The sequence below is a fragment of the Phascolarctos cinereus genome, unplaced genomic scaffold (assembly GCF_003287225.1).
Source record: "Phascolarctos cinereus isolate Bilbo 61053 unplaced genomic scaffold, phaCin_HiC Scaffold_726;HRSCAF=1367, whole genome shotgun sequence".
Classification (NCBI taxonomy): Eukaryota; Metazoa; Chordata; class Mammalia; order Diprotodontia; family Phascolarctidae; genus Phascolarctos; species Phascolarctos cinereus.
This window is the reverse complement of record NW_027556098.1, coordinates 171,514,794-171,532,628: the sequence shown is the minus strand read 5'-3', so window position 1 is coordinate 171,532,628 and position 17,835 is coordinate 171,514,794. Positions and strand designations below refer to the sequence as shown.

General features: G+C 36.0%; 1 protein-coding gene across 2 annotated transcripts in view; it reads right to left on the bottom strand.

Annotated features, from left to right (window-relative positions):
* The window catches only part of MBD5 (methyl-CpG binding domain protein 5), a 442,356-nt gene that overhangs the window by 51,225 nt on the left and 373,296 nt on the right, over positions 1-17,835 (bottom strand). For both annotated transcript variants that reach the window (XM_020984741.2, XM_020984744.2), the window contains exons 7-10: positions 8,711-9,366; positions 5,032-5,134; positions 3,905-4,085; positions 243-2,378 (exon numbers count right to left, since the gene is read on the bottom strand). In XM_020984741.2, coding sequence (XP_020840400.1) covers positions 243-2,378; positions 3,905-4,085; positions 5,032-5,134; positions 8,711-8,820 — 2,530 coding nt within the window. In that variant the 5' untranslated portion in view covers positions 8,821-9,366. The remainder of the gene's footprint in view (positions 1-242; positions 2,379-3,904; positions 4,086-5,031; positions 5,135-8,710; positions 9,367-17,835) is intronic.

The following is a 17,835-nucleotide window of genomic DNA, read 5'->3' as shown; positions in this document are numbered from 1 at the left end:
GTAAACTTTAGAGTACTACAAAATTTGTTAATATTATTATTATTAACATGATATCATCTTGTCTTGAATTTTTAAAACAAATATTTAGCCCTCTATTAAGTAAAATCACAAATAATAAAAATATTGACGTGTCTTTGAAATGGATAAGGATTCATTTTTACAATAAAATGTTTAGGTACAGGTCAAAAAGTAGTAGAAAACTCTTGTACATCACTGGGTACCATTTTAAAATAAAACCATACCTGCATCAGAACTTGTTTGATTACAGCTGCTAACAATGCTGTTTGGTATCATTGGAGTGGATGATGCCGAAATTCTTGATTGAGGTGGGTTTGGGTGTAATGAATTTCCTAAAGCCATGCCCGGCTGACTGAGCATTCCACAATTCCCACTAGCCTGAATTTGATTTATTAAGCCTGCAAGATGGTGGTTTGGCCCTGGGCTGCTACTGTGGATGAAGTTGGTGTTTGCATTCTGGCAGTGCATGGTTTCCCCTCTTAAAGGTAAGTTCTGTGTCAATGAATTCTGAAGAACACTGGAGTTTATATTGGTGTCTGTGAAATGCAGCTGGTTAGCAGAGCAAGGCAAAGCAGGATTGGAGCTCCCACAACCAGTGGAACTATTGCTGCTCATGTGTGAGCTTTGACAACTCATGGATTGCAGTAACTGAGACATGGAATTGATGGGAAATGAACCTTGACTTTGCTTCCTTATCAAGTCAGGACCAGGTTTAGGAACTGCAGGACTATCCATATGCGACTGTCTAAGCAAACTCAATACGGTAGTAGTTGGCTGCTTCCTTTTCCTCATAGATTCTTTCTGCTGAGACATCAGTTTATCTCTTAGTGCTGCTCGGCCACTTTGCCCTTCACTTGTTGGTAGAAGCATGTTGGCAGTAGGAGGGAACATGGTATTTAAAGTGCTATGTCCTTCAGTGTTGCCACTATTGGCAACAGCTCCAGAATTGCTACTGCTGCTATTGTTGTTACCAGCAAGTTTGTTTTGATTTGCTAGCTGTGCTTTGGCTGCTGCTGAGAGTAAACTACTTGCTGGAAAGGAGGCAGCATTGTGCTGGTTCAAAATCTGATTTAAAGGCATTCCCAGCAAACCAGGCTGACTCTTTAAAGGTCCACTTCCAGCAGATGCAGTAGGAAAGGCTGCATTGCTTGGAGCATTTAGTACATTACTTATTCCAGCAATTAATGGGTTGGGGATATCCTTGTACTGATGAAGTCCATCAGGCTTGGTGGAAGGGCTTGATGGCATCGATGGTCTTGGGGACCCTATTGTTGACCGTGGCGACCGGGGTGGAACTTTAATACCACTACAAGTAGATTGAGGTCCTACTGGTGGCATCATGAAATTCCCGTGATCTGATGATGTGGAAGATGAACGTGATCTTTGGGGTGATGCCTCAATCCTTCCGATTCCGGTTCCCATCATATGCACTGGGGATGTTACTGGTGAAGGAGACAGGGAGGTTGAAGCTGAATGTTGAACTCTTTGAACATGACTTCCATGGTTCATGTGACCAGGTTTAACAGTTGGCAAAGGGAGATTACTTGGCAAAGGAACAACAGCAGGAGGCATGCTTACATTCATCACAGGTACCTGAGAGTGGACATTTGAATGGAAATTGGTAGGATTAATGAGAATAGGGTTCTGATTTACCGGTTTACTAGGAATAGGGTCAAGAATGCCAAGTGGATCTTTTTCTGATGTTAATGGCTTTTTCTGAAGAGCACAAGAAGGTGGTGGAGGGGGAGGTGGGCCTTGGGGTGGTTTGTGGTGGAACATTGCTCGTGGTATTTCCATATTAGCTGAAAAATTACACATTGGTTTTTTCATTACTGGACTCTTTGTAGTCAAGGTTGGGGAAAGAGGTATATTAGTCCTTCCAGCCATTGCACAGGATGACTGTACGGGAGAACCATGTAGCATTACTGAGGGTGGAGACAGAGGAGTCCTATTCATGTGAATAGGACTAGAGTTAGGAGCTCCATGAAAACCAGTATTACTCCTTGTGAAAACATCAGGGCTTCCAAGTGGGTCAGTCCTAGGAGAGATTGAGCCATCTCCATATATCTGGGATCCTGACGAAGCTGGACTAGGAAGTCCACCATGACTGCCACGATATGGAGATTTCTGCCCATGTTCACTGCTGCCCAATCTCTGCCTAGGATAGACAGAATGAAGTTCTTGCTGCTGGCTTCCAGTCAGCTCTTGAACATAAAGCCTTCCCATGGTATTTGATGCTCCAATCATTAACTTGAAAGGATTCTTACATTCTGGCATTACAGAATTTGTAATTCCTTCATGTGATTTAGTTCTCATTGATCTTGGAGTTGCTGCCCGTGAAGTTACTATTGGAGTTGCACCTGATGTTAAAAGGAAAACAAAACAAAACAAAACCACCTGTTAATGTTCTGAAGACTGTGTATGTGTATGTGTGTGCATGTGTGTGTGTGTATGTGTATATATACAATACACATATATACATGTGTGTATATATATATATACACACACATATACATATATCAATATCAATATCAGTGTGTGTCTGAAAACAGAGATATGAAAATAGAAGCTCTGCTTCTATGAAGCCTAACAACTTATGAAATTAGAGCTTAAAATAGGCACATGCATCCCATTTGTCAGTTCAATCTTGGATACCCTTTCTTACGGCTGACCACTTAGTACCACTTCTTTTTCATTCCTGACTCCAACACTCAGCTCATGCTGTTTCTCTTGCCTGGAAAACCTTTGCTTCTACTTTACCTAAAGCCTTCCTATCTTTCCAGGGCTAGGTCATGTATCACTCTCTTTCATGGCAACTTCCTTGACCATTCAATTATACACTGAACTGTACATTCTTTCAACTTTTAGAGCATGACAGTATTTCCAGTGTGCACTGTTCATTCCAGCTATTGGACACATGCTATTCAACAGTGTTACTCAACTCTCTGCGACATGTGTGTCTTCTTTCCCCTTGAGGCTAAACAGAGTGCAGTTACCCTTTCCACATAACGACTTTCCCCAGAGTGGTTCTGATATATTATGGGTTGGCATAAGAAATTAAATGGGAATTTTTGGGGAGTTTTACGCAAGCTGCAGACAACAAGCAAAGGCCAGCAGATGACACAGAAAAAGTTTAGATGCTCAGAAATGCATAAAATATTATGTATAGTTTTGCATAATATCAACCCAAATTTTATAATAAAGTATTGTAAACAACCCATTAGAGAAAAAGAAAAAAATTAGACTTCTTCTCTGGTACAAAGGGAGGGCCAAAAATTTTACACAGATTTTCCAGATAACAGGGGCCGGTGCCCCTAACTCCTGTGATGTGGAAGGGATAATTATATTTTGTCCATGGATACGCAATACATGATGGAATCAAAGCGGTACTTCCGTCTGAATCTCTGCTGTGTGGCAAGAGAGAAGAGATGGAGATTTTAGGACTAGAATCACTTTAGAAGGGGGATTTGGCTACTGGCTAATTCCCTGCTGTTCAGTCTAATTTGTGATGGTCGTTTCTATGCATTTTGAGGACTTTGTCTTCAGAGCCAGGTATGAGATGCCGGTTGGCCTCTTCTCTAACTTTTCTCTGGTAGCAGTTCCTTATATGTCAGCTTCACTTTATTTGTCTGTATCATGTTATGCCAACGGTACTAATGAGTGTGTTTTATTTTGCTTGGTTTACTTAGAGGCTAACTATTGGAGGGCTAGGAAATCAATTAGCATAGGTGGTTCTTAAGACTGCATTTGCTATTTGCATTTTTTTGGAAAATATTTAGTATGTGTGAGAAGTGCAACAAATAATGGAACTACAAAACTACTTTTGTGGATTCTCTCTCTAAAAAAGAAAAAAAACCCTCTCATTCATGTGTAGTCATTCACATACTTGTTCCTCCTCCAGGACTGGTAAGGACTAGGGAAGGATGAGGGGCTTCCATGCTCTTATGCAGTGTTGCCACTGCAATGATTTTCCTTTTATGTATGCATAGCTTTGTGACATCTTCATCTGCTTTAACATCTTCTGCAGTTCTCTGTTTCACAGCAGCTCCAGGATCAAAATTGAATACCTTAAAAGAACAAAACCTTAGTTTAGAATATATGTTGCATTGCTTCTCCCTGTGGACACCCTCTCCCTCTTGCTAACCTCCTACTTGGGAAAACAAAATTTTATTTTATTTTCTACAAATATGAATATACATTTCTTTTATTCTTAAATATCAGAAAAGCAATTTTATATACCCTAGTAAATACTATTGCTGAACTCAGAGCTTTAGTGGCAAATTAACTGCTATTACTCCAAGCTAAACGAAGATTTTCCTGTGCCAAATAACCACCTAACAAAGCAGCTATATCTTAGATTCTCTCCCAGTTTTTAGTTCCTGAAAGTGGCTCAACAGAATACAATTAAAAAATTATAATATGCTTAAAAAACCAAACAACACACATATCCTAAAACTGCTGCTCTACACATTATCTTATAGTAAATTTCAATAAGTCGATTGACACCGTATCATTTTTTTTCTTTTTACATTGCACAATTAGTAAAAACAGTTTCACCTTCTGGATACAAAACAGCTCTGCTCTGTGATTTTAGAAAAATCTGTTAGATTTGCCACCATCATCTCTGAAAATAGCACAGCAGATTTGAACAGTTAAAGGAGTGCAACAAAATGTTGTGCTATAAAAACTAAACTGAAGACAGTGATGGCTGTAATAAACAAGGCATATAATAATTTTGACTGAAATATCTAAAATAGCATATAGACTAACATCCTTCATTTTTTATTAGATTTACAAAACTTCTTAGGAAAAACAAAACTTCAGTTCAAACACTTTCTATAACCATTTAAGCACTCTAAAACGTATGAGAAAACTTTAAGCCTTATTAAGTTAATATTTAAAATATGTATGTTAGAGGAATAATGTAGAATGACATGCCACATGAGGGAAAAAAAACATAAAGCATAAAAACTGGAGGAAAATATACTGAGAGACCTACTGTAAAATTGTTACCTTGGGAAGAATAAGAGGACATTCCAAGCCACACTTGCATGTTCCATCAGTAAGCAGGTATGTTTTAACCTGCTCCAAGCAAGATAACAAAGACCCACTGGGACTGTAAAAATATTTTAAAAAATCAGGAAATAATTTCAACTATATACATTATATGAAAAAAGTATAATTTTTACAAGGATAATATTTTCCAACTAAGGTAAAGCATTTGGTTTTGTCAAAATTATGGTAGTCACTAAATTACAGCCTGTAAAACTGTAGTTTCTTATTTTGAAAGAAGATATTTCTTAAATATTTTTAAACAGGTTTGTCAAAGTTGGAATTACAAGTTCCTTCCTTATAGCTTTGGAATGAGTAAACCAAATAAAACTGGACTTTTTATATTCCTCAAAATCTGTGAAACTCCTGATTTTACTCTTCTGAAAGCATGATGCCCCGATCAAATTCAAGCCTATCTAGCTCAGATGGCTGAAAAGAGCTTAGATTTTTATCTATCATGTAATTAATAGGAATTTAAGTTTTCTCACTTAATGATCAATGTAGATTTCATTAAGCGATCCTATATTGATTATAGGAGATTATGCTTCCATTTCAGATAAACCTTCCCATAAACCATCTGTTTCAATTCATGTGATTTTAAAGTTTAAGTTCTCCATTCTTTTACATATAGTGTAAATTCTTCATTTAGGGGCAGTATATTCTTTGTAACTATAAAAATGCATCCAGATTTTGTGCTGGTGAAAAGCAAACTCTTTGAAGATAAATATTTTACTGAGTACCACACAAACTACCTACATGTGAAATCTTAAAGGGTCTTAACCTTACTGACAGTCAGGCATCCACTTGGCCGGGGTGAATAACAATTCACTCCAAATAAGTAACAAAGGAAGGCAACACTACTACTGACTTCACAAGAAAAAAACCAGATAAATTCTGGTTGATCTGGCTTGAATTATTAACTTTTCATGATTAACTTTTCACATAAAAAATTTAAAGCAGCTTGCCAAAAGAGGCATCACCGACATTTTATAGTTAAGGATTAGATTAAGGAAAAAAATAACTGTAAAGTTAAAATCAGAGACAAGATTCCTAAATTATTTTATAGAACTCTGTCCAATATATTCAGAAACACTTCCTCTCAATTAGACAATGGGAATTTTTCCCCTCCAGTTGTAGCTTTTTAATTAACTTGAGGTAGTAATAATTAATGTAAACACAGATAAAGAGCCTGTAGCTCAGACATAGCTTAAGATCAGAAGCAGGTGGAATGTTTAGCATAGAGAATCAATGCCACCCTCAGGCCAGAGTAGGGTGGAAGATATAACTTACAAATTATAATAAGAGCAGGCATCTAAATATTCACTGTGGACAAAAAGGAGTTATGACAACTTAGCGAGATGTCTAAAACCATTTCAAAACCATAATGGTAAATGTAAGCTTAAGGCCCCTTCTTAAATTTTACTTTTTCAACCAGGAAAATCTGATCAGAGTCACTCTCTTCTTTATTTTCTATAACAAAGACGTAATGGTCAGAATTTTTTTTAAAAAGGACTGCATTATAGAATTGGAAAAATCAAACCAATATAATCATTATATAGAGCACTTATATGAAAACTGAGTTCCATCAGTGATTCTAAAAATATGAAATATGATGACTAGTGAAGTCTTAAAGTTAAAGTTTTATTTTCAGCTTTTAGCAAAATGAAAAGCTGACATGAATACATATATATATGTATACATACACACACATCTATATGTATGTATATGTAGGCTAGAGAAAATGTAAAGTAATTTAGACTTCAAAGGCTACTATTAAATATTGAATAGGTTTTATTGTAAATGCCTTGAAAACTGAGATTTTTTTTCATTTAGCATTTAATATTTGTAATCTAGCATATAGTAGGGACTTAATAAATGCCTGTTGATTGATTACATTTAAAAAGTTAAATATCAATTTAAAAACACTGTGGTTCTTCCTATCTTGTCATTATGAAAATTCACACCCAAATATTTTTGCTTGATGACAGAGTGGCAACATACAGTAAAATGAAAAACTTAAAACATATTTTGTGCCCTCACCCAACATGTTTATTGTGTAAGAGAATGACAACATACTCTTCTTGGGTTTTATACTATAAATTAATATAAGATACACATTCTTTTACCAAAAAATACACTGTGACATAAATTTTTCTCTGACACAAAGATTTCCAAGCTTCAACTGGTAATATACCTCAAGAAGCAAGTGACCTTACAAAACTTCAAGTATGAAAACAGAATTGAGACAAACCCTTTAAATCCGTTTTAACAGGATTTGACCTGTATGTTCACAGTTGAAAACTTGGCAGATACTCACGCAACCAAATACATCAACACAGAAACTGAAATCCCCCTTCAAGAATCAGCAAAGGTGACTTGATCTCCATATTTTGGAATAAAAAACCCACAAGTGTCTTAAAAATAAAGTTCTAAATCTATTACACAAAACGTATGATATAAATCTATTCATGAAAGACAGACAAATAAAAAGAATCAGGAAAACCTGGGTTCTATTGCTGCCTCTGATGCAGATTACCTGTATTACCATGAGTTAAGTCACTCGATCCCTCAGTTCCCCAGATAACTCTTTTGAGATTTTCAGTTACAGATGAATTGCTAATCTGTGTATCATTGAAGGGATTTTTTTATACTGGGAGATGAAATCATAGGTCTATACCAAAAAAACTTTTTATGGATAATATTAAAAAACAGTTAAATACTTCTTTAAATTATTTAATGAAGTGTTATAATAAAGACTTATTATGAATCTGCAATTATCTTATAATTCTACTTTTCAATTACCTAACACAAGGAATAAAAAGGTAATAGTGAAGATAATCTGAATTTTACTTGTTTAAATGAAATGTAAATGCCACATCAAAAATGATAACATGATTTTTTTCTACTACATACATATGATTTGATGAACACTACATAAGAACAATAAAAAATAATTATTTTTTGGCAATTTCAGGCAACATTAAGAGGTGCTGTCATTAACATGACCTACTGGAGATGAAACTATCCAACATTACAACAGAAAAATCACCCAGAACATTACCAAAAACATTGTCACCAAATGACTATGGAATTATCTAAAATACTATATATTCTAGAATGTAGCATTGATGTTTACAAGCTTTAAAAAATATTAAAAACAAAAATAACACAAATTCATTAATGATATGAAGAAATTTAAATGACAAAACTATAGGGTCATAGTGGAAAAAGTCGTGGCTCTGGAGTCTTGGGACCTGGGTTTAAAATTCTACTTTGGGCCATGATTACTTGTGCAGCCTCAGGTAAGCACTTATGCCCCCTCAGCCTCACCTTCCTCATCAGTAAAGTAAGGAGGTTGTATTTGTTGGCCTTGAAGGTCCCTTCTAGCTCTGGATCTATGAAATGAAATAAAAGCATTTGAATATTTTTTAACAGAGAAAATTTTATTTGTCTGTATGCTTACAAGCACCTAACATGGTATATAGTAGACACTCAATAAATGTGTGTTGCTTGGATAGTAATTTATTTAGATTAGATAGAAATTTTGCAAGTACTGATAATTTTGCTCCAATACGCATAAAAGCAATATGTTTCACTCAAACTAGAAGAGGCAACAACGAGGTAACAGAACAATGCTCACCTAATGTAATGCACTCCATTTTGATCCACCCGACGTTGCCAGCCCACAGGAACTTGTACTGGCAGGCCTCCATCCTTGTCCCCTCCGTCACACTCCTTTCCTCCATTCATTTTCTGTGTCTGCTTGGGACTCCTCAGAGATATCAACAGTAAGATGATATCCTTATATTACATGGCATCATGACCTTCAAGAACAGGCCAATTCAGTACAGTTTTTTGCAGTCTGTACAAAGTGCATTGGGAAGCTTTAGCTCAGTTTGGAAACAAGTCCTTGAAATCTGCCATTGTTAAGTCAGTTGCCCATTATAATCTACATTAAATAGCTGACTTTTTAACTTCCCATGTGTGTATTCCTAAGGATAGGCTACATGTGTAAAAATGAGTGCTTCCAAATTAGGAAAATCATATTTCCTCAAAAGGGCTGGAGGGAAGTAAAGTTTCTAATTCAACAGCATGTCTCAAAAACTTGAAGCCTAATAAATTCTGTATTTGTTGAAAAAGAGTCTTATTTTGACAATTTTCAACTAATTAATACTTCCAGGTATTACCCCACTTTATATGCCACATTCTTTCAACTTTATCTTCTGTTCCATATTCAAAGTGTTGCAGATTCTTTCTTCTGATTCTTTCATGTCTTCACAACTCCAATAATGCAACCTGAAACATATATAAGTATGAAAACTCTATTTTTTTGGTAAGGAATAACTGTGTGAATTCTAAGATAGAACTGTTAAATGAACCACTCATTTTTAGCATGCTTTTTTCTACATTAGAAAAGAATATCTAATCCATCTTTATCTTTTTTTATCTCCCAATCTCTTTCATTCACTCCAGTTAAACTTATATAAGGGATTGTCCTTTTCACATAACATTTTAATTCCTACATCCATGTTCATACAGTTGAATTTATGGAATATGAACTCTTCCTTACTTTTCACCAGCATGAGACTAGCATTTCTGTTAAGATCTACTCCAAGATTAATTTCCTGGAGAACTCACGTAATAAATCTCACTATACTTACATCATGGAAAAAAAAAACAATGATGATAATAGTTGACAAAATACTCTAGTTAAATTTAATACCACAAATGTTTAGCAAGTGTTTACAATGAGTAAGATGTTGATAATTAATGGAGAAATGAAGATGAAAAATGACAGCTTCTGCCCTTTAAGGAACTTAGTGGGAGAGACTTATTTAATGTACAAAAGCGTGACAAAAAAGGAGAATGTGATAATGGGAAAGGAGATATCCAGGCAAAGTGGTATAAGAAAATTTGAAGGAAGAAAGGTCACTTTTAGTGGGAGATAGATCAAGGAAGATTGGATAGAAAAGAAAACATATGAGCTGTATATCATACTTAAGGAATTAATAAATGAAAATTGCCCAGATGTCTTGGAAACAGAAGGCAAAGTATAGACTGAATTGACAGGTTGTCAATAGAAACATCAAGGTTAACCTCAAAAAACACAATGGTCAAACTTTAGATTTTGAATGATAAAGAACAAAAACATCAGGAAACCAAGAGGAAAAACCTTCAATTACCAAAAAAAAATCAGTTCAAACACCACAAGACTACCTTTCATTTATGAAAATTAAAGAAGAAAAGTGTAATTTGAAATAAAAAAAAAGCTAGAGATCATTTTGCACTATAACATATTGAAAAGGGGAGTGTAATAGTCAATAAAAAATTCAGAAAAAGGAGACATTTCAGTTATTCATTATACATATATTTATAACAGAAAGCAGAGGTGAGCTTGGCATCTGACATGAAAACATTTAAAAAAGGAGTTACACAAAAAGGCTGTTAACCATAAAATAATAAGTAAATCAAAACTGTCATATTTTTATGGCAAGACAAGGTTATTTGTTTTTGTTTGTTTTTAAACTGTCACGTTAGTTAAAGGCTAGTGATATAATAAAAGGAGAACATCTAAGGAAAGAACCTAAAATTCCAAATATCCAGTGAGGAGAAGGGAACCACTGAATTCCTATTACTGGCAGTATGGGGTGGGGAGAACAAAGCCACACCCTCTCTTAACTGGGCTTTGAGAGAGGAAAAGAATGTATTCTTTTTCAGTCTCTAGACCTCTCAGCACAGCAGTGGGAGTATAAAAAAGGCAAGTTTCTGAATAAAGTTCCCTTTGGGGAGGGGAGCATCTCTTGGAGATATAGGAGGATGTGCTATGGAAGCCCAACATTGGATTCCATTCAGAGGAAGAGAGAGAGAGTTTTCGGAAACCTTTTTTATGCAAATGTCAAGTTCTAAAGAACAACTCCCTCTAGGGCAGAGAAGATTTCCCCCCGGGCTGCAGCCATGCAGCAGAGAAGAAAAAAAAGGTCTAGAAGGAGTAGTACAGAATGGGCAGGAGATGAATATAAAGACATGGTACATGGGACTGGACCACTTGACACAGGATGCAGAGTAACTTTTTCTACTTCCTCCACTGATTAATATTTCTATTGAGGTTCCTCAGAAGTAAGTATGTGTGTGTGTGTGTGTGTGTGTGTGTGTGTGTGTGTGTGTGTGTTGTGTGTGTGTGTATGTGTATGTTTTAAGGGAAATGGGAAAGGGAGGAGTGGGCTGAGATCTCCAACTACATTAATAGATAGGTGAGATGGAGCAATAAACAAGGCTTCTCTCTGCTAGAAGCCTTGTCTTTTATTAGGAATATAGAGAGAATAAAGAAAGAACATGTCAGTGCAAAACGAAGCCCATGAATGGAAGCATAGATTAGTCTGGAGTAGCTAGGCAAAAGAAAATAGTAAGGAAGGGGATGAAGTAAATTAACACTACTTGGAAAGTACTGTCAGAAAGAATGCTATTTAAGTTAAGAGAGTGAGTGGTAGAGAACAGACAGTTCTGTACTGGTTGGGAAAGAATAGGGTGAAAAGATAGGAAAAGGGAAGGACAAGGAAAGGAAAGGGAAGGAAGGGGAAAGGCAAAGAAAGGACAGGAAGAAAGACATCAAAAGTAAGTTTGAAGAATTTAATTTAGGCAAGGTAAAGTCAAAAAGGGAGGGAAAGAGAGTTTATGGGAAAATAGTAGAACCAAACAGGCATAAGCAAAATAAATTACTGTGATCAAATGCTTAATTAAAAGTGGAGAAAGATTAAATACAAAAGGATTAAAAAGAAGAAAAATATAAACATAACAATTATAACTTTAAGCTTGAATGACTTAACTGTACCAAAAACATGAACTCTGAAAGGAACTCTGTTTAAGGGCACCATAGATAAGAAAACAAGACCATCATTTAATACATATAAACCAAATAGCAGGGTTAAAGCTCTTAGAGGAAAGTAGTTAAATTGCAAAAAAGGCATGGAAAGCAAAGCAATAATTGAAAGACTTTAATATTCCTCTTCCGAAGCAAAAAAATTATCTCACAATTAAATAAGAAAAAAACCAAGGAGCTCAACAGATCTTTAGAAAAATTGGATTTGAAAGACAAGAATATTCTACATGACAGAATTAAAGAAATTTATATGGCAGCTTTAAACAAACTGATCATGTCTTGGACACAGAGAAATCATAAATTAATGTAAAAAGATAAATATCAAGTCCATATTTAATGACTATTAATAGCAAAAATATTAAATAATAGAGTAATTACAAAGAAAAGGCAGAATCCTAAATGGAGACTAAGTAATGATATTCTGCATAATGTGCATATTAAAAAACAAAACAAAGAAAAAAATAAAAATGGGAGTCATTTTTATGTTGTTATTTTGAATGGAATTTCACCTTACATTGTTTGCTCCTGGCTGTGTGGATTAATTTTGAAACCTGTTGCTTTACTAAACCATTTCAGGTTCTTAAGGATTCTCTGGAATTTCTAAGCAAACTATGGCTTCATATGTAAATTGGGAAATATTATTTCTTCTTAGCCAATATTATCAATTGTCCTAAAAGAGCCCACCCACACAGCATAGTGGTTAGAAAGATGACTTCAGATCCTGCAGCAAACAATATAAAGTGAGATTCCAGTTAAAATAAAAACAGAATACATAAAATATATTGGAGTAACAAAAGATATAAAATCTCAAGGAAAATAAAGAAGAAAAGTAGGGATGAAGACAGCCAAGCATAATCATATCTCAAGCTACATTAAATTTCAAGCTATATTACACGATAGTAATTAGCAAAACTATTTGATACTGGTTAAAACAAATAAGCACATTGGCGAACATGCTACATATAAGTAAGACCTCAAACAAAGGCACATGATAACCTAGTTTCAGCTAAACCACCCCCCAAAAAAAACTGCGGGGAGGAAAGACTCCACATTTTAAAGAACTGGTGGGAAACATGGAAAGTAGTATGGAAGAAGACAGGTCTTTAGAGTAGCAATGTTTATTATACACCACAATGAACTCCAAGTAGGTAAGCTGTCTAAAGTAAAAAAATAACATCTTAAACAATTCAGAAGGTTGGACAGGGGGGTTCTTTCATAATTATAGTTAGAGGAAGAATTAATAAGCAAACAAGCAGTGATCATAAAACTAAAATAAATTAAATTATATAAAATTAAAAAGCAATAAAATGATGGAAAATTAATGTAACTAGAAGAAGAAGAAAAGTCATTGAATGGGAAAAAGCTATGTGATAAGCATGATGTCCAAGACGTATGGGACATGTTAGCTGAGGAGCCACTCTCCAACAGATAGGAATACAAAGAGTTTTCAAGAAGAGAATTCAATTCAAAAAGCATGTATTAAGCATCTACTATGAGCAAGGCCCTAGGGATACCAACACAAAGATGAACCAGTCCCTGCTCTCAAGTAGCTTATATCTTTGGCAGAAAGAGCTAAATGCTGTACAAATGTACTAAAAATACAGAGAGAGAGAAACAGCATGGCACAGTAGATGGAACACTGGCCTTGGAGTCAGTAAAACCTGGCTGGAAGACTGGCTTCTTCTTAGATAACGGTTGTGTGACTTCTGATTTGGTCTAGGAAACTCCCTTTATCAATGGGGGTTGGTGTGTGTTCTGCAATTTACAGTTGGTCTCATAGAGTTGCTTGAGATTGTGACTTGCTCAGCCATGATGTCTAAGCAAAAGAAGGAAGTTGAGGAACCTAGGGAGGTTGAGGATAAGCTTTGTGTATGGGAGAGCACTTGAACTGAACCTTGACAGAAGTGAGGGATTCTGTAATGCAGAGATAAGGAAGGAGTTCATTCCAGGCCTGCGCAAAGGGACAAAAACGTGAGATGGAATATTGTGCATAATCATTAAGTGTGCTAGTCTGGCTGGAAAGGAGAATAATATGCAATCAGTCTGGAAACATAGGGGGAGCCAGATTATGAAGAGCCTGAAATGCTAAAGAGAAGAGTTTATTTTATTCTAGAGGCAGCTGGGAATCTTTAGTAAGGGAGCAATAAGGTCAGACTTGGGCTTTAGGAATATCACTTTGGCAGTTATGTGGAGAACAAATTAGGGGTGGGAAGACTGGAGGCAGGGAGACCAATTCAGAGGCTATTGCCATAGTCTAGACAAGAGGTGAATGAGAATGGTGGCTGTGTGAGTAGGGAAAAGAGGGATGATGGGAAATATACAATGGAGGCAAAATTGACAAGGCTTATTAGCTGATTAGATGTAAAGGTCAGGGGAAAGAGGTGAGAGGTTGTGAGCTGGGGTGAATAAAAAACATGTGATGCTCCTCAAAAGAAACAGGGAAATAAGAAGATGAGAAAGTTTTGGGGCAAAGGTAATGAGTTCTGTTTTTGACAAAGAGCATTTGAGATGCAAACTATCAATAGCTGCATAAAAATGCTCTGAACAAGAAAAATGAAAATTCTAGTCTACCAAGAAAACTGCAACTTCAGACAAACCTGACATTGCCCCACATGCATCAAACTGGCCAAAATGATGAGAGACTGAGAAGAGAAGACCTGCTGAGGAGACTGGTACAATGAATGAGACGGAGGTGCAGCAACGTATTTGTGGAGCTGGACACCAGCTAAACTCTTTCAGAAAACAATTTGTAGTCATGTGAACAAAGTTATTAGGCTGTTGGAACCCCCTGACCCAGTCATCCCACTTCTTCGATGGTCAAAAACAGAAAGGTCCCACGCACAAAAGAATGTTCATAGCAGCTTCTTTTCTCATAGTAATAATAAACTGGAAACAATGTATTCATCATTTGGGTACTTATTTAGCAAATTGTGGTATAAATGTAATTGAATATTAGTACACTTTAAGAAACCATGAATGCTATGATAATTTTATAAAAACATGGACAGACTTACTGGAAAGGACATGGAGTACATAAAGAAAAACTAGGTGAACAACATACACAATTATAATGTGAATGAAAATGCATCTGAATACATTAAATGCATAGACCAGTTCTTTTGGATCCAGATGATGAAAGGTGACAAAATTGATAACATACACAATGTGATAGAGGTGGGGTTGGGGTTTGCAATTTTTTTGTAATAAACATTATATCATGTGTGACTGTTTTGTCTCTTCAATGATACTATAAGCCTCTCTGAGGGCAAGATCTCAATCTTAAAAAATATCCTTGTATGGATACATGCAAATATTTAATAAATATTTGCTAGTTATGTAAAGTTATAAAAATAAATTTCAGCATTTGGTACTGATACACATAGTTACACTTGTACACAGAAGTCGATACAAACATTACAGCTAACTTTGAGTTAACTTGGAAACATTTTCATCATTAATTTTAACTACCTTGGCCAGGAAACCGCTTCCTTTTAGAGCTACTAAAATGTGACAGAAGTGACTCATCTGTTTTTTTTCTCCTTTTACTTTTCCTGCACATTCTCTGGCTGAGGAATGAATAGATAGTAAAGTCATCAAAAAGTAAGAAAGAAAATGGAAATCAAACAGCCTGTACAATTCACAAACTGCATCATCAACACTAGAATAAACAAAAACTAGTAATAGCGAGTATTTATATAGTGCCTATTATGTGCCAGGCAGTATACTAAGTGCTTTACAAATATTATCTCATTTGATCATCACAAAAGCCCTGAAGAGCATGGACTGTTATTTTCCCCATTTTACACATGAAGAAACAAAGGCAAACAGAGGTTAAGTGACTTGCCCAGGGTCACACACAGCAAGTAAGTGTCTGAGGCCACATTTGAACTTAGGTTTTCTTGACTCCACGCCCAGTGCTCTATGCACTGTGCAGTCTAGTTGCCTCAATTTTCAGATTCACTGCTGATGGGGTTGTTTGTATAGGATAACAATTTTAAGTTAAAGTTAGGGTCTATGCTTTGATTACAATTGTCAGTATATGAAAACATCTAATTCTCTTGGTTCTTTGACAGGAAATACAAATACAAAAATGAACATATACCTGTGAAGTTAGAACATACTATTTATCACTGCCAGATAGCCCAATAAAAGAGAATAGAGGTTATTAAAACAAATCAGATGAAAGATATTAGAATTCTAAACAGGACCTTATACTCTGGTTCTTTTTTTTATCCACGGATTGATTTCTGAATGGTGATAATTTCTAGTCAGAAAAAATTTCAGCAGAAGTGCTAGCAAAATGAATGTGTTAACTTCATACCTTATTGGTGAATTATGAGAATTTTATTTATTAAACTGCTTTCAAGATGTACTAATTAGATGAATAAGATAATAATAGGCACAAATACATGTAGCCATAAAATAATTAAACTAACATTACATTTGGATCCCAAGTAATACAATTAACAAACCTCATTTTCACAATTAGTTTTGCTGAAATTCTTGAAAACCTAAGAACAAACTAACTTTTCAAAATAGTGATGATTTTTTTTAGCAGTTATACCTAAAATGCACCACTAAGATAACTGAGGAGGGATATGGTCACACGAGGAGAGGATGGATTGGAGTGGTCAGAAACTTGAGACAGGGAGGACCACCGGAAGGCTACTGCAATAGCCTAGGTGTCAAATACTGAGGAGCAATAGTCTAGCGTAAGAGAGAAGCTGGGCACATGTATAAGAGACGTTAAAAAGGTTGAATGGATAGGACTTGACAGGATACGAGGAAGGAGGACGAGGGTGAGGAACTGAAGATGAAAAGTAGGTTGTGAGTGTGGATGGCTGAGAGGATGATGTTACCCTGAGATGGGAAGAAGTGAAAGTTTTGGGGAAAGATAATGAGTTTGGTTTCGGACACGCTGAGTTTAAGATGTTTATGGGATATATAGTTCAAGACGTCTAAAAGGCAGCTGGAGATACAGAAATTAGAAGAGAGGTTAGGGCTGGTTCTGAGAATCATTTGAATGAAGATGATAACTGAATCCATGGGAACGATGAGATCAACAAACAAAACAGGACAGAAGGAAAAGAGAAGAGGCCAAAGGACAGTGCCTTGAGGGACACTCATTGCAAATGAGCATGGCTCAGATGACAGCAAAGGAGACTGAGGAGCAGGCAGGAAGGTACAAGTAGAATCAGGAGAGTAGAATCACAAATACCTAGAGAGAAGAAAATAGAAAGGAGAAGAGGGGGATCTGTAGTGTGAAAGGCTACAGAGAGGTCTGCGAGGATGAGGATTGAGAAAAGACCATTAGATATGACAATCAAAAGATCACCGGTAACTCTGGAGAGTCATTTTGCTTGAATGATGAGGTCAATAGTCAGACAATGAAAATTTAATTAGTGAGGAAAGGAAGTTGAGGCACTGAGTGTCGGTGATCTTCTCAAAAAGTTTAGCCTAAATGGAGGAGAAATATAGGATGATAACTAATGGGTATAGATGGATCAAGGCTTTTTTGAGGATGGGGGAGACATGATCATATTTGTAGACAGTAGGAAAGAGCCAGGAGACAGGAAGAGAATGAAGATTAGTGACAGAGTGAAGATTAGAGAGGGAGCAATCTGTGGATAAGGATGAGATGAAATGGTGTCACTTATGCACAAAGAGGGATTTGCCTTGGCAAGGATGCAGGCTAGCTTTTCATGTGAGACAGTATGGAAGGAGGAGATGGCAGGAGAAAGCATCTGAGTGATGTGAGATGAGATAAGAGGGAGCTCTATGTAAATGGTCTCGTTTTTAAAAAAAACCTGAAATATTAAGCAAAGTTCTTAGGAAGTGGATGTGGCAAGCTAGGGGGTGAGCTAAAAGTGAAAGTAAGCAGTGAGGCT